General features: G+C 51.5%; 1 protein-coding gene across 1 annotated transcript; it reads right to left on the bottom strand.

The window, feature by feature from the left end:
- Positions 1 to 19279: 19279 nt before the first annotated feature.
- On the bottom strand, positions 19280 to 23234 carry SELENOW (selenoprotein W). The gene is made up of 6 exons (XM_052655882.1): positions 23123 to 23234; positions 21361 to 21385; positions 21190 to 21243; positions 20928 to 21002; positions 20727 to 20825; positions 19280 to 19659 (listed from the first exon to the last, which is right to left on the bottom strand). The coding sequence occupies exons 1-5, from the start codon at positions 23149 to 23151 to the stop codon at positions 20745 to 20747; spliced, it is 264 nt and encodes an 87-aa protein (XP_052511842.1). The 5' UTR covers positions 23152 to 23234; the 3' UTR covers positions 19280 to 19659; positions 20727 to 20744.
- Positions 23235 to 25811: the final 2577 nt, after the last annotated feature.

Below are 25811 nucleotides of genomic sequence, written 5' to 3'. Positions count from 1 at the left end.
AAACCGTAGGGATAGAAAGAACAGGCCTGCTTGTTTCAGCTTCCGCGAGGAGGTCTGAGGCGTCTCACACACTGAGAGCCCCCGCAAGAGGAGACTCGGATGTGGGGGAGCGGGGGTTTGGGGGGACAGAGGGACGGGGCAGGGGCACCTGGGAGCCGAGGTATCTTACTCCTCACGCCCGGAAGAGCCTGACGCTTCTGTCTGCGTCTTCGCGCCATCTCGCCTCTCTTTAAGGATTTTAGTGTCTCTTCGAGAATCCTTAATTCTTGGCACGTGTGTTTTTACGGGACAGATATTGACAGCCTGTGGGCTGCCCTCAGACGCTCCCCACCACCACCTCCCCAGCCTCCTACCCCCACCCCCACTGCCCGCCTTCGTTCCAGCCGGAGGGACAATGGTTAGACTCACAAGGTTTTCCAGAACAGAGCAGCAGGCGGCCCCTGAGAGCAAGCCCTTTCTGCTTTAGCATCTGATGAACACTCTGGGCTTCCTTCCCGAGGCTACCAAGCTGCAGACAGCCCCAGGAGCTCACGGGTTCCACACCCCCTATTCTTTCCAGAACGTTCTGAATGGGGCAAGGATGAGACCTCCTGGGGGGAACAGAAACAGTGGAGGCAGAAACCTGCCTGGTCAAGGAGCCAATGTCAGGTTCCACTCTTCCCAGATGCTTGACACTTGGCTGGAAATTGTCACAACCCTCCCCCCACCAGATTAGACCCCAGGCTTGTTATGCCTGCGGGCTCCCTCCCTTCCAAGCTCTGAGCTCACAAGTGACATCTTTTGCTGTGATTCTTTGAGTAGTTCTGCCTTGTAAAGCCACTTCAAACAGGGAATGCTCCCATTCAATTCTGCTTTTAGGTTTCTTGGAGCCTCTGCCTGCCTTTCTATCAGTCAGTATGTCCCCCTGTTTCATGTATGTTTTACGTGTGTTTCTGTTTAAGGACACTCTTTACTATGTACAGTTGATTCTTGCACACTGAGCACACGGCCAGCAGCTCTATAATTTACACGGGAAGGAAGCTTATCTTCAACACGTATTTGCTCAGCGGGGCACGTCACTGCCTTCTGGAAAGGAACAGAAAACAATTCAGCACTGTTCTTGGGAGTATTTTAAACAGTAAGATCGGGACTTCCCTGATGGTCCAATGGTTAAGACTCCTCGCTTCCAATGCAAGGGGTACGGGTTCAATCCCCAGTTGGGTAACTAAGATCCCACATGCTTTGTGTCACGGCAAAAATGTAAATAAATGGAAAAATAAATGGTGAAATCACCAACAAAAAGCACCAAAGTACCATATGACTCAGCAATTCCGCTCCTAGGTATATATCCAAAAGAACTGAGAGCAAAGACAAACATCGTGTCCTTAGTTCAAGCACTCTTTACAAGAGCCAAGCGCTAGAAACAACCCAAGGGCCCATCAACAGATGAGTGGAGAAACAGAATGCAACACATACATGTATATAATGGAATATTATCCAGCCGTAAGAAGGAATACAATTCTGATACACACCACAACATAACAGAACCCCGAAGACAGTCTGCTTAGTGAAATGAGCCAGACACAGAAGGAAAAAATAGTGTACAATTCCACTTAGAGGAGGTAACTGGAGCTTTCAGAGAGAGGCAAAGTACTGCGAAGGTCACCAGAGGCTGGGGGAAGGGGGAGAGTGTGTGTTTAATGGGTCAAGAGACTCTGTCACGATGATATAGGTATAGGGAGTAGTGATGGTTACACACTGTGAATGTATTTACTGAACTCTATACTTGTGCTGTGCTGTGCTTATGTCGCTCAGTCATGCCCAACTCTTTGCAGTCCCATGGACTGCAGCTGCCAGGCTCCTCTGTCCATGCGGATTCTCCAGGCAAGAATACTAGAGTGGGTTGCCATGCCCTTCTCCAGGGGATCTTCCCAACCCAGGGATTGAACCCAGGTCTCCCGCATTGCAGGCAGGTTCTTTACCATCTGAGCCACCAGAAAAGCCCAATGGAATGGGTAGCCTATCCCTCCTCCAGAGGATCTTCCCAACCCAGGAGTCGAACTGGGGTTTCCTGCATTACAGGCTGATTCTTTACCAGCTGAGCTACCAGGGAAGCCCAGACTACATGCTTACAAATGGTTAAAACAATATTATATTATAAAATCTTACCATGATTTTTAAAAGCACAAAAATATTCCCCCCAATGCGGCCCAAACAGACCTCAAAAAGGGCACTTGTTTATAGCACAAGAGCTGAGACAAGAAGGCAGAGTGTCCCTGTATCCCTGATCAGCTGCGAGCACGTGAGGGCGGCTCCTTGAATTTTTCACAGCTCTGCGCTTGTCTGCAAATAACTAGAAACACGCTGGACTCCTCCTTTGGCTGTTGCAAAGCAGTTTTACCCAATAGGCAAACTGGCAAATACAGAATCTGCAAATAGTGAGGATGGACTGTATTTCAAAAATGAAAGAAGAGGCAGAGAGCAATGTCTAGAGAAGTTCTAGAAGGTAGAGATCAAAACCCTGGCCCCCATCTCTCCATCTCCCCGGCCTTGTCTTCCAAGCCCAGATTGCTCTTTTAATGTTGCCTTAAGTGGCGCTAGGAGTAAAGAACCTGCCTGCCAATGCCCTGGGTTGGGAAGATGCCCTGGAGGAGGGTGTGGCAACCCACTCCAGTATTCTTGCCTAGAGAATCCCATGGACACAGGAGCCTGGCGGGTTACAGTTCATAGGGTCACAAAGAGTCGGACACGACTGAAGTGACTTAGCATGCACTCATTGCAGAGAGCCGAAGAGGTCTCTCGATGGGCGTCTCTCGGGCAGGAGGCAGAGATGGAGCAACCCTACAGGGAGGGCCAGAAGCACGGCTTATCCAGAAAGGGGGCTGCAGAGATCAAGAAACTGATGGATGGGGAGAGAGCCATTGTTTCAGTTCTGATTGGACCAAAAATGAAAGTAATAACTTTTCCCTCTTAGCACCAATGTTTACCGACTCCTTTCCCATCTCTGTCTCTTCCGTCCAAGGAGGAACCTTCAGGAACGCTTGCTTCCCCCAGCTGTACCTGGATGGGCTCTGCCCTCTGGGCTTCCATCCAGCCCAGGGATAAATGAGGTCAGAGAAACAGAAGGCAAGGCATCCACGTGGTCTGAGGCAGCACCCAGAGCCAGAAACTAGCCTTGTTTCCCTGCTTGCCAATTAAAAAATAAGAGCCATTAAGAAGTAGAAAAGAGAAAAAAATGAACACAGCCTCTGGATATTGATTTTGCTGTGTTTTGGGGGGTTTTTTGCTTTTGGCCACCTCATGCGAAAAGTTAACTCATTGGAAAAGACTGATGCTAGGAGGGATTGGGGGCAGGAGAAAGGGACGACAGAGGATGAGATGGCTGGATGGCATCACCAACTCAATGGACATGAGTTTGGGTGAACTCTGGGAGTTGGTGATGGACAGGGAGGCCTGGCGTGCTGCAATTCATGGGGTCGCAAAGAGTCGGATACGACTGAGCTACTGAACTGAACTGAACTGAATGCAAATATATTATGGATATATATATAGTATGTGCTTATTGAATGTATACATTCTCAGAAGTGAACAGTGTGCCGAGACATCGCGTGCATGCTCAGTAGTTCAGTCGTGTCCGACTCTTTGCAACCCCATGGACTGTAGTCCACCAGGCTCCTCTGTCCATTGGATTTTTCAGGCAAGAAATAGGGTGGGTTGCCATTTCCTCCTCCAGGGGCTCTTCCTGACCCAGGTATCGAACCAGAGTCTCCTGTGCCTTCTGCATTGGCAAGCAGATTCTTTACCACTGAAGCACCTGGGAAGGCCCTCTGAGACGTTACTCCACGTCAAAAGCTGCATACTCATCCAGATCGCTCAGCACATTATTAGTCATCAACTTTTGAGTTTTTCTCATTCTAGACTAGAAGATTTGGGATGTTTCGGACACATTTATTTTGACAAAAGAGATACACCAGGCAAACAAAGCAAAAACTACACTGAAAATCATCAGTTGTTATTAAAGGTTCTAAGCCTCATTTCTTCTGTTAATTAGCATTCCACAATCTAAAGTTACCGAGAATTATTTATTCATTCTCTTTTTCAAGGACACAAGTTGATCCAATTTGTTCAGCTGATTGATAGCTCAAGTAAACTTTTTCACGCTTGTTCACAGCGGTCAAGCACTCTCCCAGGCTAGGACTGCCCTGGCGGTCCAGGGGTTAAGATTCCATGCTTCCATTGCAAGGGGTGAGCATTTGACCCCTGGTCTGGAAACTAAGATCCCACATCCCTCCCGTGGCCAAGAAAAAAATAATTCTCCCAGGAATAAATCCTTTTTGATTAAAAAAAAAAAGTATTATACTCATTCGCTCCTGTTCAGTTTCACCAATTCGGTCTCCAAAATCTCCAAAAATCTTTTACCAACCTTCATTCCAGCAGCAATGAGAAAAGGCCACATTCCCCATCCCTATGTCCCACCAACTTGATCAGGCTAGTAGGCAGTAACGTTAGCATTGCATTCATGACTATATTTTTACTGATAGGTATTCACACAACATAAAATTTACCCATGCAATTCAGGGTTTCTTAATTTATTCACAGAGTTGACCATTCATCACCATAATCCGTTTCAGAACGTTTTCACCACCCGAAATAGACCAGTTAGTCCTCATTTCCCCGTCTCCCAAGTTCCTGGAAGGTGCTAATCCACCTTCTGGCCCCACGGCTTGTCTCTTCTGGACATTTCCTGTAAGTGGAACCATACAACACGTGACCTTTTGTGTCTGGCTTCTTTCTGAGCCGAATGTTTTCAAGGTTCATCCACACTGTAGTATGAATCAGTACCTCATTCCTCTTTGTGGTTAAAACAATATTCCACGGTATGAATAAATGACGTTTTGTGTATCCCTCCACCGATAGATGGACATGTTTGTTTCATTTCCGCCTTTTGGTTTTTGTGAATAGGGCTTGCCATGAACATTTTCACATTCATTGCATACATTTTCCTAAAACAGTGTCGGTGAGTTAGTCCATCTAGTTGTACTTTTATTGGCCAAGTAAACTGCCACACTAGAAAATCTTTGAGGGCAGGGAATTACTCTTCTCATCACTCTTGCTTTCCCATCACATTTGTTAGGCTTGACAGGGAAGAGTTGACAGATGATGGAACTTTTCTGTATCTAACACTAAGTAGCAATTCAAAACAATGAACTTGACCTATAATAACATTTCTGTTTTATTTAATTTTTTTTTTTTTTTTTTTGGCACTACAGCTTGCAGGAGTCTTAGTTCCCCAACCAGGGATCAAACTCTCGCCCCCATGCAGTGGAAGGGCAGAGTCTTAACCCCTAGACGGCCAGGGAAGTCCTTGTTATATTTAATTTTGAATGTAATCTCCCATATATTTCTAGCATCCCAGACTGTGAGCCTTGTCAGTCATGTTCTCCCTTGACCCTTGACCCCTGAACTCATGAGGGTACCACCAAAAGAGGATGGAATCACCCACTCAGGTCTCTGGACAGAACAGATGTACCATCACTGTCCACCTGATGGTCTTTGACTGAGGGTATTGGCAGCGATCACCAAGTCTGTCTCAGATGCCAACCTACACTCCCAAAGCATGGGAAAGCCCGATTCTGGTAGAAAGCTACCAGTCCCCGGCATGGTGTCTCTTCTCAGTCACTGCTCATCTAAACATCACGACGTTCCATTTCTTACCTTGAAAAAGTAGAGAGAAGGTGGCCTCCGGTTACATCCTATAGACCAAGGACATTACCACGTTTGCCCCTATTGACAGCAGCAGCAGTCTTGCTGACTGGCGTGTTCCCAGCTGCCCAAGAAGCAGAAAAGATGTCCAATTATGGCAAAAGGCTGGCAGAAAGGGAGCAGAGTAAATGTCCACTGATGGCAAAATGCCCCCATGAGCATCAAAGAGTGACATAAATCGAAAAACAAGATCTCTTTGCTTTGTTTCATGTCATATTTGATCACTTATCTGTCGCCTCCCGACGACGACAATGAAAGTCCCAGGGGATGAGCATCATGAGCTGTGTTCTCCCCTGCCGACGGTCCCCCACAGATCCAGGCACAAGCCAGAAACTCAGTATGATGCTTAGATCCAGGTCTACGCAGCCTCAGTTCAGTTTAGTTGTTCACTCGCTCCAACTCATTGCAACCCCATGGGCTGCAGCACGCCAGGCCTCCCTGTCCATCACCAACTCCCAGAGTTTACTCAAACTCATGTCCGTTGAGTCAGTGATGCCATCCAGCCATCTCATCCTCTGTCATCTCGGTTCTCCTCCTGCCCTCAGTCTCTCCCAGCATCAGGGTCTTTTCCAGAATCAGCTCTTTGCATCAGGTGGCCAAAGTATTGGAGCTTCCGCTTCAGCATCAGTCCTTCCAATGAATAGCCAGAGTTGATTTCCTTTAGGATTGACTGGTTTGATCTTCTTGCTGTCCAAGGGACTCTCAATAGTCTTTTATTATTGAGCAGCTGCAAGTGAGTCCTGTCCTGGGAGGCACCAGGAACCCTCTGTATTAAGACAGCTTGGGGCCTGCTCTTCGTGGATGAATGAACTGGGTCTGGTTTCCCTGTTGCATTCAGGAGCTTGGGTCCCAGGAGCCCAATTTCACACTTCTGTGGTGTTGGAGAAGACTCTTGAGAGTCCCTTGGACTGCAAGGAGATCCAACCAGTCCATCCTAAAGGAAATCAACCCTCAACATTCATTGGAAGGACTGATACTGAAGCTGAAGCTCCAGTACTTTGGCCACCTGATGTGAAGAGCTGAGTCACTGGAAAAGACCCAGATGCTGGGAGAGATTGAGGGCAGAGGAGAACCGGGATGACAGAGGATGAGATGGCTGGATGGCATCACCGACTCAACGGACATGAGTTTGAGTAAACTCTGGAGATAGTGCAGGACAGGGAAGCCTGGCAAACTGCCATCCATGGGATCTCAGAGTTGGACACAATTGAGTGACTGAACGACAACATCAAATAAAAGGATTAACCAATTATTAATCACTCTCTTGCAAGGCAGGGAGGCAGAGGGTGGGGCAAGAGAGGGTGGGTTTCAGGACCCTTAGGGTGTGCCTAAGGTGGGCACAGCATAAAACCGGGATGTCTGTCCCAGGCCTGTGAGCAGAGCCTCAGACTCCGACGGCAGAACAGCAGGAGGATGCAAGCACCCGAGTCCATCATGAGTGAGTCTGGCCTCCTGGGACTTAGTGGAGTTTGGGGGTGGAACCACATTACTGGGGGAGAGGAGCAGGGAGCCTGGTCCTCAGGGGTCCCCTGTCAGGGTGGCTCCCCCTTGGTTGGGAGTGGTAGGGGGTTGGGGAGAGCACCAAGGGTCGCCAAGGAGCCTGTCCTGCCTGCCTTCCCAGGGCAGGCCCTGGAATAAATACTCCACGGGCTGAGATCAAGCCCATTTCCAAGCTGTGCTCACTGAGGCCCAGAGAGGTGCAGGGGTTAGGGCTGGAGGGCAGACAGCCAGGGTCTGACCAACAACCTCACTCCGGATGCCCCAGGCTTCTCCTCCCGCCCTCGGGCCTGAGTCCCACCCGCTCACCTGGGTCTGGTCCAGGGAGGGGGAGGGTGCCAGGTGGGCTGGGGGCTGTTCCTGGGCTGATGGGACCCTGTTTCCCACCTTGGTCAGGCCCCACGCGGAGGTCGGCGCCCCCAAACAGGAAGCGGCGGGAGCGCACGGTGTACAGCAAAGAGCAGTTGGAGGCGCTCCAAGAAGCCTTCCTGAAGAACGAGTACCCGAGCTACCAGGACCGCCTGCGCCTGGCGGCCAGGCTCCACCTGGACGAGCACAGAGTGCAGGTCTGAGCCCGCCCGCCCCGGGGCCACCCCTCCGCCCTCCCGGGGCCACCGCCGCGGACCGCGAGGCCGGAGGGGCCCGGGCTGCCCCGGGTCCCGCAGCAAGCAAGGGGTCTCCCCGCTGCGGACCCAGGGCTGGACCCCGGGTCAACCGTGTGCTGTATCCCCGCGCCAGCCGCATCCGGCCTGCCTGACGCCCCCCACCGCCCCGGGTGTCCCGGTGCCCAGCCCTCAGGGCCTCTGACCCCGCGGAGCCTCTCGGGCAGACCCCTTCCTGCCCCCTGGGTGCCCAAGCCCTGCCCCTGCCCTCTGCGCCCCTTCCCGCTGCCTCCTGAACCCCAGAAGCCTCTAATTGGGTCTGGGGGGCGGAGGGAGAGGGGAGGCAGGATTCTCTCAGCTGGACAGCCTCACCCCTGCACCTCCCGAGCAGAGGCGATGCCGCGGGGTCTCTGGCCTCTCACACCCCCTCCTCCTGGTCCCGTCTGCTCCCTCCCAGGTGTGGTTCAAGAACCGCCGGGCCCAGCGCTCCCCTCTGGAACGGCGACAGGCCCAGGGCGGATACCAGAGGGCCGGCCATGCGCCCACGGACCCCGGAGCCCCCCGGACCCCCGCCCCCGCCCCGGAATCTGCTGCCGCAGCTGCGAGCCCCAGTTTCCCAGACAGCCCGGGACTCTACAGCCGTCTTCCTCCCCCCAGCCCCGCGGGGGTGCTCCCAGCGCCCGAGCCCGGCGTCTCCAGCCACCACCCGACCATGTGGGTCCCGGCACAGGGCGTCCACGTGTACGGCCCGGCTGCTCCAAGCCCGGCCCCGGCCCCGGCCCCGGGCTGGCCTCAGGACCCCGACGCCCCGAACTACCGCCCAGGTCCTCTTCTGCTTCCTGACTGTGCCCTGATGTTCTCATCCCAGGAGCACTTTTCCGAACCCTCCTCTCCCTTGAATTCTGTGTCCCCTGAGGACGAGGACGATTTAGGCTCCCAACGGTTCACGGATTTATAGGGTCGTGGTCATCTGTCCCCGCAAAGTCCCGCAGACCCCCAGCGGCCAGAGAGGACGAGGGCGCTGTGAGCCTGCACGTGGCGCCCCCGAGTCCGGGAAGGTGCGATGGTTTGGTCTTCACAGCTCCTTACTGTGTGCACCTCCCTTGATCTAGCCTGGGGAGGGGGCGTTTCTGTGTCACTGTGAGGCCTGAAGATCCCGGCCGGTTCTTTGGGGCGCTCCTGGGAATTGCTGTCAATGGAATCGCTGCTGGCAGTTCGTGTGTTCCGGTTCCGTGGATGCTGCAGAACTTTGTGTGCAAGTGAGACCAACATCATTCACCCAGCCCCCGGAATGCTGAGGATTTGAGACATTTTCATGTTTGCTGATCTGCCCTCTTTCGGCTTCTTTGTAGTTTTAATACTGATCCCTCCAATGGTGCAGAAGTTAAGTAAGCTCTTCTCAGGTGTTAATTGGACGTTAGGAATACTTGTAAGTTGTCCTCCCCGCCCTGTCCATTTTTCTCAACTTGTTTGAATTTATATATCTATCTCTTTTGGTGGGTAAAGTGTTGTAAACATTTTTCCCATGTGTATTTTCTATAAGTAGAATTTTCTTGATTTTAATATTGTGTGTTTCAGTGCCCCTCGTTATCTTTTGTGACGAATTCGTGTTTTTGTTTTGTTTTGTTTACATCAGTGGCACACTGATACGCTGAAAAAAATAGAATAACAAATTTTTAAATAAATTTAAAATGATTTTTTACAAGATGGGCCCCCGTTTTCAAGTTGACATAAAAGTTTATAAAAGCTGACTGTTCAGGGTTTCTCTGGTGGTCCAGTGGTTAAGAATCCACCTTGCAATGCCAGGGACACCAGTTCAATACCTGGTCCAGGAAGATCCCACACGCCACAGCTGCTAAGACCTGCACATCTTAGAGTTTGGTCTCTGTAACAGGAGAAGCCACCTCAATAAACTAGCGAAAGCTTAGAAGACCCAGCACAGTCAAAAATAATTTTTTAAAAAACTTGACATTCAAGGCCTACTTGCTTTGTCAAAAGCTGAAAACAGTTTACAGAGAACAGTCTGAGATTCCCAGTTTGCTGTTTCCAGTATAGCTCAGGGGTTTCAAATGGCAACCCATTCCAGTATTCTTGCCTTGGAGAATCCCACGGACAGAGGAGTCTGGCAGGCTACAGTCCATGGGGTTGCAAAGAGTGGGATACGAATGAACAACTAACACGGGGGGTTCTGGGACGGGGGTGTGGAGGGAGGAGTTGCTCTTTTCTTCTCTAGCATTACTGCTTTTTAAAAAGTATTTGGCTGCATCTGGTCTTAGTTGGGCCATGTGGGTATTTGGCTGCACCTGGTCTTAGTTGGGCCATGTGGGATCCTCGCTGCTTCCTTGCAGCCATTGTGGCATGAAGGCTCAGTATTCATGGCATGCAGACTTAATTGCTTTGCAACATGTGAGGTCTTAATTTCCCAGCCAGGAATGGAACCCAAGTCCCCTGCATGTCAAGGAGGATTCTTAGCCACTGGGCCACCAGGGACGTCCCTACTGCTCTTCTCTTTCCTCTTGTTTAAGATATCTTTCATTATCACGTAAAGATAATGTCTTCTTCCCTAAAATCATAACAGTTTTAACTCCCATATTTAGGTCTTAAAACAACTAGAACTGATTGTGGATGTATGGTGTGAGGTAGGGGTTTCTTTTTTTTTTTTTTTTTCCTCATGGAATTTCATCCCAGGGGGCTCAGTGGTAAAGAACCTATCTGCCAATGCAGGAGACGCAGGTTCAGTCCCTGGGGCAGAAAGATCCCCGGGAGAAGGAAATGGCAAGCCACTCCAGTATTCTTGCCTGGGAAATCCCATGGACAGAGGAGCCTGAGGGGCTACCATCCACGGAGTCGCAAAGAGCTGGACACGACTGAGCACGCACATGGATTTCCAGTGGTCGTTTTGTGGAGAGATTGGTTAATTTGTCATCAATCAAGGGTCCAATCACAGACGGATCGACGTCCACAAAGGCTTCATTTGGGGTCCTCGATCTCTGTAACTTTGCGCCAATTACCTGTTCTCTCTGTCTCCAGTTTCTCTGCTGCTCATCCTGACCCCTAGGTCTCCCCACAGCCAATTTTCAGGCCCCATCCTGGTCCCCTTTAGCAAATGCTCCAATCCTCTTAGGACAGGCCAGCCTCAGCAAAATAGAATGAGAATTAGCAGGGATTTAGAGGTCCACATGACAGACTGTGGTTTGGGCGGGGTAGAGAGACAGTTGTGAGGATAGAAGGAGACCGTGTTTATCAGAGAGGCCCTGGTAGGAATGGAGATAAACACACACACACACAGGCCCCACAAGGAGACTGAGGGACACAGGAGAGAGATTGGAGCCAGAGGAGACCTACAGAGAGGCAGAGAGGGGGAGTTAGGGGGTGGGGCAGAAAGGGAAGGGAACTGAGGCACCCCAGCCCTACTCCCTAAAAGAAAACAGACAAGGTCCCACCCACACATGTCACTTTCCATGTGACAGCTGCTGTCCTCCATGCTCTAATATCCTTACGAAAGGTCCTTCAAGGTCAGCAACCTAATCCCTTACCTACAGGAGGTCACACCAAACATCAGAGCCTTCAACTGCCTTTCTGAGAAGACAGCGGGCGTCTAAGCTGAGCGTGAACCAGGCTGCCCAGCTGAGGACCTCAGTCCTTAACCCCTCTACTCTCTCGAGTTTTACCAAGTTATCTGCTTCTTGGACCACTCAGAGAAAGCCATGTGGACAGCTGGACCTCTGTGAGACTTTGGGTAACAGTCATCACTGGGGGTGGGTGTGAATTACACGGAGTGTGCAATTGACACACTGGGCACTAATTTACAGGAAGTGCTGAGTAAATGGATGGTCTTATCCTACTAGGCTTCCCAGGTGGTTCTAGAGGTAAAGAACCTGCCTGCCAATGCAGGAGACTTAAGAGATTTGGGTTCCATCCTTGGATCGGGGAAGATTCCCTTGGAGGAAGACATGGTAACCCACTCCAGTATTCTTGCCTGGAGAATCCCACGGACAGCAGAGCCTGGTGGGCTACAGTCTGTAGGGTCGAAAGGAGTCAGACACAACTGAAGCGAGTTAGCACCCATGCGGGCACTATTCTACCACTGAGACAGCCCCCTGACCCCCATCTCCATCTTTTCCCTCCTCTGACTCACCCATCTCCCGTCTCTCTGCCCTGTGTGCTTCCCTTCCTTCTCCCTCTCTCTGGCCTCTCTCCCGCCCCTTCAGGTCCCTGGACTTCTCCCCAGCAGCTTTCCTTGGCTTTGACCTAGTCTGATTCACCACGTGCCCCAACCTCTTAGGCCAGTCAGGCCAGCATCAGAGGTGAGCTGAAGGGGACATGGGACTCACTGGCAGATGAAGATCAAAACTTTCTCAACCCCCGACTCACATCTTCCCGTGTTTCCTTGGTGACCAGGAGACTTCCGTTTCGGCAGTTGGTGCTGTTGGGGTCTCCGGCATTCCCCTCCCCAATGTAAGTCCCAGGGAGATGATCTCAGGAAGCAAAGATGCTGCCCAATCTCCTCTAGCCCTGATTTATCTGCCGTGACTCGGGCAGTGGATGGAGCACAGTGTAGATCACAGACATACTTGGTTGCACTTGCATTTTTATTCAAAATTTCGCTACACTTATATCCAAACTCATTCAGCTGAATACATTAAATATATACAGTTTTTGGAATGAGGTTCGTGACATTGTACAGGGGACAGGGATCAAGACCATCCCCATGGAAAAGAAATGCAAAAAAGCAAAATGGCTGTCTGGGGAGGCCTTACAAATAGCTGTGAAAAGAAGAGAAGCAAAAAGCAAAGGAGAAAAGGAAAGAGATAAGCATCTGAATGCAGAGTTCCAAAGAATAGCAAGAAGAGATAAGAAAGCCTTCTTCAATGATCAATGCAAAGAAATAGAGGCAAACAACAGAATGGGAAAGACTAGAGATCTCTTCAAGAAAATTAGAGATACCAATGGAACATTTCATGCAAAGATGGGCTCGAAAAAGGACAGAAATGGTCTGGACCTAATAGAAGCAGAAGATATTAAGAAGAGGTGGCAAGAATACACAGAAGAACTGTATTAAAAAAATCTTCAGGACCAAGATAATCATGATGATGTGATCACTAATCTAGAGCCAGACATCTTGGAATGTGAAGTCAAGTGAGCCTTAGAAAGCATCACTATGAACAAAGCTAGTGGAGGTGATGGCATTCCAATTGAGCTATTTCAAATCCTGAAAGATGATGCTGTGAAAGTGCTGCACTCAATATGCCAGCCAATTTGGAAAACTCAGCAGTGGCCACAGGACTGGAAAAGGTCAGTTTTCATTCCAATTCTAAAGAAAGGCAATGCCAAAGAATGCTCAAACTACCACACAATTGCACTCATCTCACATGCTAGTAAAGTAATGCTCAAAATTCTCCAACCCAGGCTTCAGCAATACATGAACCGTGAACTCCCTGATGTTCAAGCTGGTTTTAGAAAAGGCAAAGGAACCAGAGATCAAATTGTCAACATCTGCTGGATCATGGAAAAAGCAAGAGAGTTCCAGAAAAACATCTATTTCTGCTTTGTTGACTATGCCAAAGCCTTTGACTGTGAGGATCACAATAAACTGTGGAAAATTCTGAAAGGGATGGGAATACCAGACCACCTAACCTGCCTTTTGAGAAATCTGTATGCAGGTCAGGAAGCAACAGTTAGAACTGGACATGGAACAACAGACTGGTTCCAAATAGGAAAAGGAGTACATCAAGGCTGTATATTGTCACCCTGCTTATTTAACTTACATGCAGAGTACATCATGAAAAACACTGGGTTGGAAGAAACACAAGCTGGAATCAAGATTGCCAGGAGAAATATCAATAACCTCAGATATGCAGATGGCACCACCCTTACGGCAGAAAGTGAAGAGGAACTCAAAAGCCTCTTGATGAAAGTGAAAGAGGAGAGTGAAAAAGTTGGCTTAAAGCTCAACATTCAGAAAACGAAGATCACGGCATCTGGTCCCATCATTTCATGGGAAATAGATGGGGAAACAGTGGAAACAGTGTCAGGCTTTGCTTTTTTGGTCTCCAAAATCACTGCAGATGGTGACTGCAGCCATGAAATTAAAAGACGCTTACTCCTTGGAAGAAAAGTTATGACCAACCTAGATAATATATTCAAAAGCAGAGACATTACTTTGCTGACAAAGGTCAGTCTGGTCAAGGCTATGATTTTTCCAGTAGTCGTGTATGGATGTGAGAGTTGGACTGTGAAGAAGGCTGAGCGCTGAAGAATTGATGCTTTTGAACTGTGGTGTTGGAGTAGACTCTTGAGAGTCCCTTGGACTGCAAGGAGATCCAACCAGTCCATTCTGAGGGAGATCAGCCCTGGGATTTCTTTAGAAGGAATGATGCTAAAGCTGAAACTCCAGTACTTTGGCCACCTCATGCGAAGAGTTGACTCATTGGAAAAGACTCTGATGCTGGGAGGGATTGGGGGCAGGAGGAGAAGGGGACGACAGAGGATGAGACGGCTGGATGGCATCACGGACTCGATGGACGTGAGTCTGAGTGAACTCCAGGAGATGGTGATGGACAAGGAGGCCTGGCGTGCTGCGGTTCATGGGGTCACAGAGTCGGACACAACTGAGCGACTGAGCTGAACTGAACTGAAGCAGGTGTATGAGGAGCTGATGGAATCCTAGTCCTTCGCACAGTGACTAGCGCATACTGCTTGAAACTCGAGACAATGTTTCTTTTCTCTCTCAGTCCCTCCATACCCCTCTTGCTCACACCCTCTTCGTTTATAGCTTATCTCATTTATTCTTTAAATATGCCGCCGGTGACCATGCAAAGGACTTCCCAGGTGGCGCTAGTAGTAAAGAGCCTGCCTGCCAATGCAGGAGACTGGGGTTCGATCCCTGGGTCAGGAAGATCCCCTGGAGGAGGCCGTGGCAACCCTCTCCAGTATTCTTGCCTGGAGAATCTGCATGGACAGAGGAGCCTGGCAGGCTACTGTCCCTGGGGGGTCGCAGAGTCTGACATGACTTAGCACGCATGCACGCACAACCATGCAAATACTGCTAACCATCACAGCCAGGGAGCATGTCCTCCCTCTTAAAACGTTCCCTCTCCCTCTGTTTCTTCCCGTCTCAGGTGGGAGCATCACTCACCTCTCTTTCCAGCTCCCTCTTCCTCTACCACCCCCTACCGCCCTCCTGAGGCCGTCCTGGCCCCTGAGTCTCCCCCACAGCCGGTCCTCTGACCCTGTCCTGGTCCCATTTAGCAAATGCTCCAATCCTCTTATGCTGGGCCGGCCTCAGGAGAGCAGAGAGAAAAATTAGATCAAATTGGAGAGAGAGGGAAGGGAGTCATGTGACAGGTGACGGAAGTTGGGGAGGGGGGTTGGACAGACATAACAGGATGGACGGCTCTGGGGGCTGCCAAGATGTAACAGAAGCTCCTCCTGCTTATCTAACAGACCCTGTTAGGGATTGATGCAGAGGGACACTAAAGAAACAGGGGGGGGGAAATAAAAATAAAAATAAAAAAATAAAAAAGAAACAGGGGCAGAGGAGCGAGACCCAGAGGCAGAAGCACTGTTGATTGGAATGAGTGTCTCCCACTCATTAGACATGGAGCGTCTTGACCCCTGAGGGCCTGGAGATTTTGATCTCTCTCTAGATTGCTAGGAGCACAGATTATCATCTCTAAATGTCATTTTCCTCTGGGAGTAACCTGAGTTTTGGCATAATGACTGGATCCAGATCTGAGGCCGGAAAAATGAAGGTGAGCTGAGACCATCTCGTCACAGCAAAAGCACAAAAATGCTCTCAGAGATGATGGGGTTTCTGTCCAAACGCTGAAGAAACCAAAGGTGGGACCATTAAAGCTTCAAAAGAAGACCATCGACAAGCAGGTTGAAAGATGTCAAATACGTAAAAACCCATAGGTTCATAATGGTCCTCAAAAATAGAGAAAAAAGAGAGAGAGAGAGAGAAATTGGTTGAGGCTCTGATTTAAACATTGCCATCTTGCGACCATGAGGCATAAACCAAGCTAAAGAAAGGAAAACATGAAAATACAGAAAAGTTCTGGGAGACTTCCCTCGTGGTCCAGTGACTCCACTTTGCAATGCAAGGGACACCGGTTTGTCCCCTGCTCCGCAAAGATCCCATATGCCACCGAGCAACAAAGCCCAAGCGCCACAACTACGGAAGCCTGTGAGCCTAGAGCCCGGGGCTCCGCAGCAAAGAGAAGCCTCTGCCATAAAAAGCCCCCGTCTGCTGCAGCTAGAGAAAGCCCACCCAAAGCAAGGAAAACCCACCACAACCAATAAATAAATGCATCTTTTAAATAGTAATAATAAAAGACTATACGTTTTCAATTCAGGGAGTGTGGGCCCGATCCCTGGTCTGGGAACTAAGATCCTGCATGCCATATGGCAAAAGAAAAAAAAAGTATCAAATCACCAAGCCTAAGATGGTGATTCACTACAGCAAATCTCAAGGAAATGATTCTATAGTGTGCATACTGATTCCTGGTGATCCGAGGGGATGTGGGAAGCTGCAGTTCTCCAAAGTGGCCACACGGTGTCGCTGTTGGAAAAGAATTCAGTGTTTCTCCCAGTTCAGGCTTCCAGTGACGATCCTGCTGAATATCTTTTTCTTGAAGACGTGAATTGTCTTGGTTAAGACACAGTAGGGTCATGGTATTTTCTGTTTCTCCTCCACGCATAGGTAAAATCAAAAGGAGCCTGGTAGATATTTCCAGCGCTTACCATTTTTTCGGGCTCCCCTTCCTTTCCTGACCACCGTTCCCAGGTGGGTTCTACAGGTGGGTGCAGCCTTGTGACCATTCTGGCCAATGGGCTGCGACTAGAACTGAGACGCGTGTCACTTCCCGCCTAAGGTCTTTAAGAGCTAGTGCGTGTTTCTTTCCCCAGCCGTGCGGATTGAGGATGCTGTGGGTCCAGGCGCAACAACAGAAGAGAATCTCCGTCTATCTAGATCTGCACTGTCCAATAAGATAGCCCCACGCGCCACACTTGCCACGAATTTCAACGTCAGTTGAAATAAAGTAAAATAAAAATTCCTAGTTCCAGACTTGCCTGATGGTCCAGTGGCTAAGAATATGCCTGCCAATGCAGGGGACACAGGTTTGATCCCTGGTTCGGGAGGAGTTCACGTGCCTCGGGGCAACTAAGTCTGTGGGCCATGACTACTGCTGCTGCTGCTGCTAAGTCCTTCAGTCGTGTCCGACTCTGTGCGACCCCATAGACAGCAGGACTGCTGATGCCTGCATGCCTAAAGCCCGTGTGCCACAACAAGAGAAGTAAGCGCAATGGGAAGCCTGTGCCCCACAAATGGGGAGTAGCCCCCACTCGTCACAACTAGAGAGAGCTGGAGCACAGCTATGAAGACAGCACAGCCAGAAATAAATGAATTAATTAAAAATTCAGTTCTTCAGTCACATCCACCTCCTTTCAAGCTCTGCATAGCACCATGTGGCCTGTGCCCAGTGGCCACGGTGCTGGAAAGATACAGAAAAATCCCATCATCACAACGTCCTACTGGATAAATGCTGCTCTAGGTCACTGACTGGGCGCAGGGAGGACACCTGCCCTGAAGAGGGCTTTGCACGTGCCAGGTTTAACCCATTGAGATTTGCGTTTGTTTTTGTATATTTCCACAGAAGCATAACCCAGCCTAGCCTGACCCACTAGATTTCTTGCTTAAACAAAGGACTCGAGAGTCTTGTGTTAAATTACCCACTGGTGGCACGATGCGACGTGGCTAAACCAACGGGAGAGCTGAGGGTACCACCACGCAGGCTCCAGCAGGGTTAAGATCAAGCTTCTTGGAGTCCCAGTCCACCTACCTGGTTCAGGTCTAAACCGCCAGAATGTACTGAATTGTCAGAGTTGTTACCAGTGAAGATGAGGGAGGGCTTTCCTTCTCGTTGGTACTACTGATGGTTGTCAGGGGAGATTTTCCCAGACGACACTGGGTATGGATCCATGGAGCACAGGCGCAATCTCATGGGTCAGCATTTGGCTTAGGGGAGAAATGACTTCATTTCTGTGACTCAAGGTTTGAGAGTTCATTGGGTTAGAATTATATTTGAAATAAGTGCAGACTTTATGGCCACCAAAAGCATTGTTTCTTGAGGGAATTTTCTGGTGGCCCAGTGGCTACAACTTTGCACTGTGAATGCAGGGCGCCCTGGTTTGATCCTTGGTGAGGGAACTAGATCCCACATGCTGCAACTAAGACCCGGTGCAGCCAAATAAACAATTAAAAAAAAAAAACTTCCTCAAATGAAAGAAAAAAAAAGTTCCTCAATTCTGAGCGTATCTAATGGTCTTCATATGACCTTCTGCCAGGAAAATTCTTTCAAAAATCATTGCTGTTGACCCAGCTGTTCCACTCCTAGTTATCTGCCCAAAGGACCTGAGAACTGGTGCTTAAACAAAAACTTGGACACGGAAGTCCACAGAAGCACTGTTCACAGTAGCCAAGGAGTACAAACAACCTAAACGTTCAACCTAAATGTGAAATGGTGGCCCACAGAGTGCAAAATTATTCAGTCATAAAAAGGAATGACGTTCTGCTGTGTGCCAATCCTCATCACGGACGAACCTTGAGAACATTATGCCAAGCGAAAGGAGCCACAGAGCACACACACTGTATGATTCCCCTTTTGTGAAATCTCCCAATAGGGAAATCTACAGAAAGTGGATTAGTGGCTGCTCCAGGGCAGGGGCGGGGGGTGGTGGTGGGGGAGGCGGTGCTGGGGACCAAAGGGGTGCATGCTCAGGACTGGAGGGCTGCTCTATAGTATAAGGGTTTCTCCTTGAGGTGGTGAAAACGTCCGAAAGTTGACCATGGTGGGACTTCCTCAAAATAAATTGAGGATTGTACAGAAGGCCATCAGTGGCCAGATTCCCCATCACTTTTACCATCTTGCCACATGACTTAAGAACGGAGCCTGTGAGACTGCCAGGCCCTCCTCAGTGTCCTGACACTGGCAGGACCACCGGGCCTCCGAAGGCCCAGGCTCAGACCTGGCGTGGTTACGTCTGCCTCACTCCACTGGCCAAAGCAAGTCATGGGATCAAACTCAGAGCTAGGAGGTGAGGACAGCTCGTCTCCAGTGCAAGGACGGTAAAGGGGGCAGGCAGGCGAGAGGAGGGGTGAGCCAGCCTAACATGCCACCCAGCACTTTCCTCCCAGTCGCTGCCAGGTTACCTCCAAATGCGGGAACCAGGAACCCGCCTCACCCTGCAGAATGTACACCCATGGCGGCTCCAGGGGGCACCCAGAGCCCACCTCCACCTTGGCTTGAGGGACCACTGGAAAGTTCAGCCCTGAGTTGGTCCTAGCTCTGCACTACCAAGCCACTAATTTCCCGGGGTGGAGACCAGCGGGAGGCTGCTGCAGGGGAAAATGGACACACGCAGACACAGGCCTGTTAACCTCATCACCATTTATTGAGCTGTGAGCTGTTGCCATCACTGCTGAAATCTGAGACTCACTCATCCTGATCCTCCTCTCGGCTTCCCCTTGAAAAAGAAGCCTGGAGCAGGACCACCCCAGACACCACAGAGTAGAAGGGAGACATGGAGGGGCGGTGGAGATGCAGGGAGATGAGGGATGGGGAAGGCACCAGGACCAGCGTGCAGGGACACACACGCACTCACACACACACGCACAGGCAAAGACCAGGGGTGTCCATCTCTGCTCCAACCGGCGGCCGTGAGAACATCAGGGAAGGACCAGGCGTCCAAGAGACATTTCAGTCCTTCCTGTCATGAAGCGTCTGCCGAGAGGGGCTGGGCCACGGCTACTGGTCTGTGTGGAGAAGCAGGGAGGGGGGGTTCAGAGGCCGGATGAAAGCGAGGTGCTTCCCTGCCTTTCATCTCTTAAGCTTTCCCTGTAATAAACTGTAACCGGGAGTGGAACAGCTCTGGTGTGTTCTGAGTCCTGCAAGAATCGCTGAGCCTGACGGGGGGTTTCGGGACTCCTGAAATTGCACTCAACTTGTGAACAAGAGTCACTCCTTCCCCTCTCTCTTTTGTATGAATCCCATCTTGACTTATCTTAGATAAAATCATCATTGGTGGACTTCTCTAGAATCCAAGCCAACCTCATGCTGGTTTAAGCAAATGCATTTGAGTGACTGACAGTCTGGAGGTGGCAAATGGTGTGTTTCTACAAGGGATGTGCTCCATTTAAGAATTCAAGTCCCCCCCAAAGGGGCACCCCTCCCTCCTGACAGCAACAGCCCACACATAGCCAGCTCATGCAGCCTGGGAATTATGTTGTTGTTTTTTTTTGTAATTTGGGGAGACTCCCTCCTTTTCAGACCTGCATAGGAGGCAAGACATTCGTATTTTTGTACTGCATTGATTCAAATTGTACTGCAGGTCCAAATTCCCACTGAAAGCAGCCTCATTCTGCTCCAGTGAGGATGACAAGAAACAGAACTTGAGGTCAAAGCATTTGAGAACCAGGTTGCTGGTGCAAAGCATGCTGGGGGCAGGGGGCTGGGTCCACAGGCTCCTGGGACAGACGCTCAGTTCTAGCACACGTGGGGCAGGAACTGGCACTCAAGCTTAGAGGGAGGGTAGAAACTGCTTCCAGGATCTCAAAAGCCAGGAGCCAGAGCTTGGTCACAGACTAGGTTAGTGACCAGGACCCAGATCTAGAGTAGGCTCGGTTTGGGGCTCATCTGGAACACAGAAGCTCAAACATTGAAAATCAGGCTCAGCAGATGCTGAAAAGCAGTGCCATGGTCCAGAGAACAAAGTGGAAATTGCCACGAGTGTAATGTACTGGGCTGGAAACTAGTCCTCAGGTTTGGAGTCCATTGGGAACCAGGGGTCAGTTCTGTGGCCTCGGGGCGGGGCCCCCCTCACCTCTGCCTTCAGGGCACATCAGGCCTGAGCCAAAGCGGCTTTGATGGCGGCCACCAGCTTCAGAAACTTGCTCTCCGTGTCCACGTAGCCATCGCCTCCCTGGAGGAGGGAGGACCAGGGGAGGGATGGGCTGGGACCAAGACGCCAACCCCAGTCCCAACCCCCCACTGGCCCCCAGTGACACAGTATGGACAGACATACCTTCTTGGAGTGAACCAGCTTTCCTGCTACGAACACTTCAAAGAAGCCGGTGACCTGGGGAGTCCCCTCGCCGCACTAGGGAGAAGGAAAGATGCTGGAGGGGCGGAGATGCCCCCTTGCGGACACCTGCCCCTTCCCAGGGAAGGGAGAACACAGTGGGGGGGGTGGGGATAGGGGGCTGACCCAAACCACCCCCACTGCCACGAGGACTGAGGGACAGACAGGACCCACGTCTGACTCCTTCCCCCTCCCCGAGACTCACGATGTCCAAACGGCTAGGGAACTCATCTTCTAACTTCTTCTTGAGCTGAAGATACTGGAAAGGGGTGGGTGGTCACACCAGGGTTCACAGAAGCCACATAGGTGGGCCCCCACCATGGGCTAACCCCCTCCCCCACTTTCCAGGGCAGCCTCTTGGGACCACATGGCTTACCTTGGGCTTGTAGCCTCAAGCGCCACTGGTGGGAGCGTGTCCAAGAGTGGGTCCCGGGAGAGGAGGAGGGGGACAGCGGAGATCCGGGGAGGGGAGAGAGAAGGGGGCAGTGGGGATCCAGGGATGGGAGGGGAGAGGCAAGGCAGGCAAGGAGACAGAGGCAAATGGCGGGGAGGAAGCAGGAAGAGATGAAGAGGGACACGGATGATAGGAGGAGGAGACAGACACTCTCAAAAAGAGAGGAAAGACACGGGGCACACGGGGGCGGGGTGCAGCACAGAGATGGAGGCACAGGAAGGGAGCCAGCCACACAGGGAACACAGAGCAAGGGAGACAAGAGGCAGAGCGTGGGGGGCGGTGCACAGAATCGGGGGCGACGAGGGGAGAGCACAAGCGCGAGGCAGAGGCGAGAGGGAGGCAAAACGGAGAGAGCCAGGTCAGGATGAGAGCTGCCCAACGACAGCAGCCCCACCCACAGCCAGTACCCCGGCCTCAGGGAAACCATTACTGCAGGATTCCCAAGGCCCTGCCATGCCTGAGGGTGAAGGATAACCGCCTCCCCGGCCGGCCCTGCCCCCTCCCCCCCCCCCGCCCCGCCCCGCCGACTATTTCGGGACGGGAGTCTGGTGCACAGGCAAAGCGGGGGAGGGGAAGGGGAGGTGCTTCAAAATGTCACTCTACCCTCTGCATGACTCAGCGGGCAGGGACACTAACTAACGCAGTGACAGGTCTGAACCTTTCAAACCCCCAGGCAGGGACGCTCCTCCCCCGCCCCAAGTGGACAGCCAGCAGACCCAGGTGCGGTACCCCTGTGATCCACCCGTGCCCCACTCCCAGCCTCGGTTTCCGCACTTGTAGAATGGAGCTAAAACCCCTGCCCAGGGGGTTTCTGGGGAAGGAAATTCAGGGAACACGTATTTATTGAGCGCCCACAGGCCAGCATGCCTGTGCAGGCTAGTACAGTCCAAGGCGCCAGGGCTGTGACACCAACTACGGGACAGACACTTCCTGCCGAGCACACGTTTTCACCCTTAAAGCGGGCAATTAGACCAAATGTGTAACACCCTACACACCGCACTCCCTCCGCCACAACCATTAAGACTACAACCTAGCGGGGTGGGCGGGGGGAGGAGGGAGGTTCAAGAGGAAGCGGACATAGGTACACCTACGGCCCAACACAATATGGGAAAGCAATGATGCCACAATCAAAAATAAATTTTAAAAAAATCACTCCCTCTACGGATGGGAAAAGTGGGGTCAGAAAACGAGGAGGGTTAACAACAAAAAAGCATCCACCGTCTGGGCTTAAGTCCTTGCCCAACACAGGCCGGGACGATCTGGAACCTCCTGACTCTGGCCGGCCCCACCCGACGACCGGTCCTGGGGGAGGGGAGGCCGAACCGCCCAGAGAGGTTCCTCCTGCATTACAAACCGACCCCCACCTGTTCCCACCCTGAGCCCGGGAATCGGGGTGGGGGTGGGGGTTAAAACGACACACACGTGTCTCAGTTCTACCTTTTAGGACCTGAGACGTCTAGAATGTCACAAATTGGGGAGGGGGAGGCCAAGAAATCAACATCCTCGTTTTCCGCCTCCTCCCACGCCCACCGCACCCGCACGGAACCCTCTCCCCAGTGCAAGGCTCCCCAAAGGTCCTGCCCCCTCCCCCGCGCACCGCCGACTCCCCCAGAGCCCAGCTCCGCCGGGACAGGGCGGGGCCCGAGCGGGATTCGAAGAGGGCACCTCTGGCCCGCGTGCTCACCAATAAACTACTCGGACGACGACCGCCATAGCTCCGGACCGCGGTGCCCGCTGCAGCGCGGACTCGCGATCCGAACCCGGGCGAAGCAGGGCGAGGTCTGCGCCCCGGGCGGGGCGTGTGCACACAGGCCTAGCTCTTGGCGTTCCGCAGCGCGGACCATGCCAGGAGAGGGGGGAATGAGGAGAGGCCTCCAGAGCGGAGGCGAGAGGCACCCTGAAGGCCACCGCCCTGAGCCCCCCACGCAAATCTTACCCCAAGCTCCCTGGGAGGCCAGGGAAAACCCCGGCAGAGGGGGTCCTCAAAAGAGTCCTCTGCCCACCCCGCTCCCGGACCCCCCTTCTCCGAGCCAGAATGGTACGGTCTCAAGGGGCGGGGGGGTTCAGGGCCAACAGCTGCTGGTTGCAAACGGAATTGCAACTGACCTTGCTCCTTTCGCTGGGAGGACCTTGAGGGCGGCTTGAGGGGGAAAGGGGGCCGAGTTCGCAAGGATTCGGAGTACACATGGGCGGCCCCTGAAGCTGTTTTTTTCAATGAGCGGTCCGGGGGACCCGCTGCCTTATTAAATAAAGCCTGGCATCCAAACCTGGGCGCCGCCTGATCGGTACTGAAGTTCCCCCTCCACCCCGTCCTCTCCCCGCCCCCGCCCTCTCCCTCCGCCCCCGCCCCGACCAACTCACCCACCCTTTTGCGCCTTCCAGACCTTTTTGAGGCAAGGGGGTCATGGAAAGTGCTAGAAGTTGGCAGCTGAGGTATAAGGGCTTTAGAAAGCCGATGCATCTCTCTGAGCCTCAGTTTTCCTCTTCCCGGCATAAATGCCTCCAGAGAATGATTACCCATTTAACAAATACCTACTGGGTACCTTGCTGCAGTTATAGGTTCTGAAGATACAGCTAAGTTCAGTCGCTCAGTCGTGTCCGACTCTTTGCAACCCCATGGACTGCAGCAGGCCAGGCTTCCCTGTCCATCACCATCTCCCAGAGCTTGTTCAAACTCATGTCCATCCAGTCGGTGATGCCATCGGAAGATACAGCAATGAAAAAATAGCCAAAGTCCCTGACCGAGGTCTTCCCGCCCCAGCTTCCGTCTCTGACCCCCTGATCCTCACCTGCCATGATCCTGATGTCCCGGGGCTCGTGGCGGACTAGGTTCAATACCCACCCCCCATTGCTGCCAGCTGTGTGATCTCAGTGGTCTTGGGCAGGTATCAATATAACCAGCCTGTGAAGCAGAGCGGTTAACATGCAGCCGGGCGTAATCAGTGTCCCATAATCAGGTGTCTTTCAGGCTCCCAGGGCGCTTAGAACAAAAACCCAAGCCTTGGGAAGTCCCTGGTGGTCCAGCAATTAGAATTCCAGGCTTTTACCGTGGTGGCAAAGGTTCAGTCCCTGGTGGGGAAACTGGGATCTCCTAAGGAGAAGCTAAGATCGTGGCATCTGATCCCATCCCTTCATGGCAAATAGATGGGGAAACAGTGGAAATAGTGACAGACTTTATTTTTTGCATGTTCCAAAATCACTGCAGATGGTGAGTGCAGCCATGAAATTAAGACGCTTGCTCCTAGGAAGAAAAGTTATGACCAACCTAGATAGCATGTTGAAAAGCAGAGATATTACTTTGCCAACAAAGGTCCATCTCGTAAAACGTATGGTTTTCCCAGTAGTCATGTATGAATGTGAGAGTTGGACTATAAAGAAAGCTGAGTGCCAAAGAATTGAGGCTTTTGAACTGCGGTGCTGGAGAAGATTCTTGAGAGTCCCTTGCACAGCAAGAATATCCAACTAGTTCACCCTAAGGGAAATCAGTCTTGAATGTTCACTGGAAGGACTGATGCTGAAGCTGAAACTCCAGTACTCTGGCCACCTGATGCGAAGAACTGACTCATTGGAAAAGACCCTGATGCTGGGAAAGATTGAAGGTGGGAGGAGAAGGGGGCAACAGAGGACGAGATGGTTGGATGGGATCACCGACTCAGTGGACATGAGTCTGAGTAGACTCCAGGAGTTGGTGATGGATAGGGAAGCCTGGCGTGCTGCAGTCCATGGGGTCGCAAAGAGTTGGACATGACTGAGCAACTGAACTGAACTGAAGGGGAAGCTTGGCCCAAAAGAAAAAAGAAAACAAAAGTGCAACAAGATAAGCCAAGACTTAGCATGCTCCGCCCCTGATTGGCCCCATTGTTCCCTTCTGGTCCCTTTCAGTGCGCTAGCCACATGGAATCTTGGACCTCACCCACTCACCCGCCTCTGGGCCTTTGCACAGCTATTTCGACCCTTCCCTGCTGCCTGATCCTGCTCATCCTCCAGGAATCAGTTCCAACAACATATTGTAGGAGAATTTTTGTATCTTGGTAAACTGTGGCTTCTCCACATTATTAATACATCTGTTGCTGTCATTCAGTCGCTGAGTCATGTGGTCAGTGTTTCTGATCCCATGGGCTGCAGCACACCAGGCTTCCCTGTCCTTCACTATCTCCCAGAATTTGCTCAAACTCATGTCCATTGAGTCAGTGATGCCATCCAACCATCTGGTCGTCTGTCGCCCCCTTCTCCTCCTGCCTTCAATCTTTCCCAGCATCAGAGTCTTTTCCATTGAGTCGGCTCATCATATCAGGTGGCCAAAGTACTGGAGCTTCAGCTTCAGCATCAGTCCTTCCAATGAATATTCAGGGTCGATTTCCTTTAGGACTGAC

Source organism: Budorcas taxicolor, chromosome 18, assembly GCF_023091745.1.
Source record: "Budorcas taxicolor isolate Tak-1 chromosome 18, Takin1.1, whole genome shotgun sequence".
Taxonomy (NCBI): domain Eukaryota; kingdom Metazoa; phylum Chordata; class Mammalia; order Artiodactyla; family Bovidae; genus Budorcas; species Budorcas taxicolor.
Note: the sequence above shows the minus strand (reverse complement) of the source record. Positions and strands in the feature narration are given on the sequence as shown.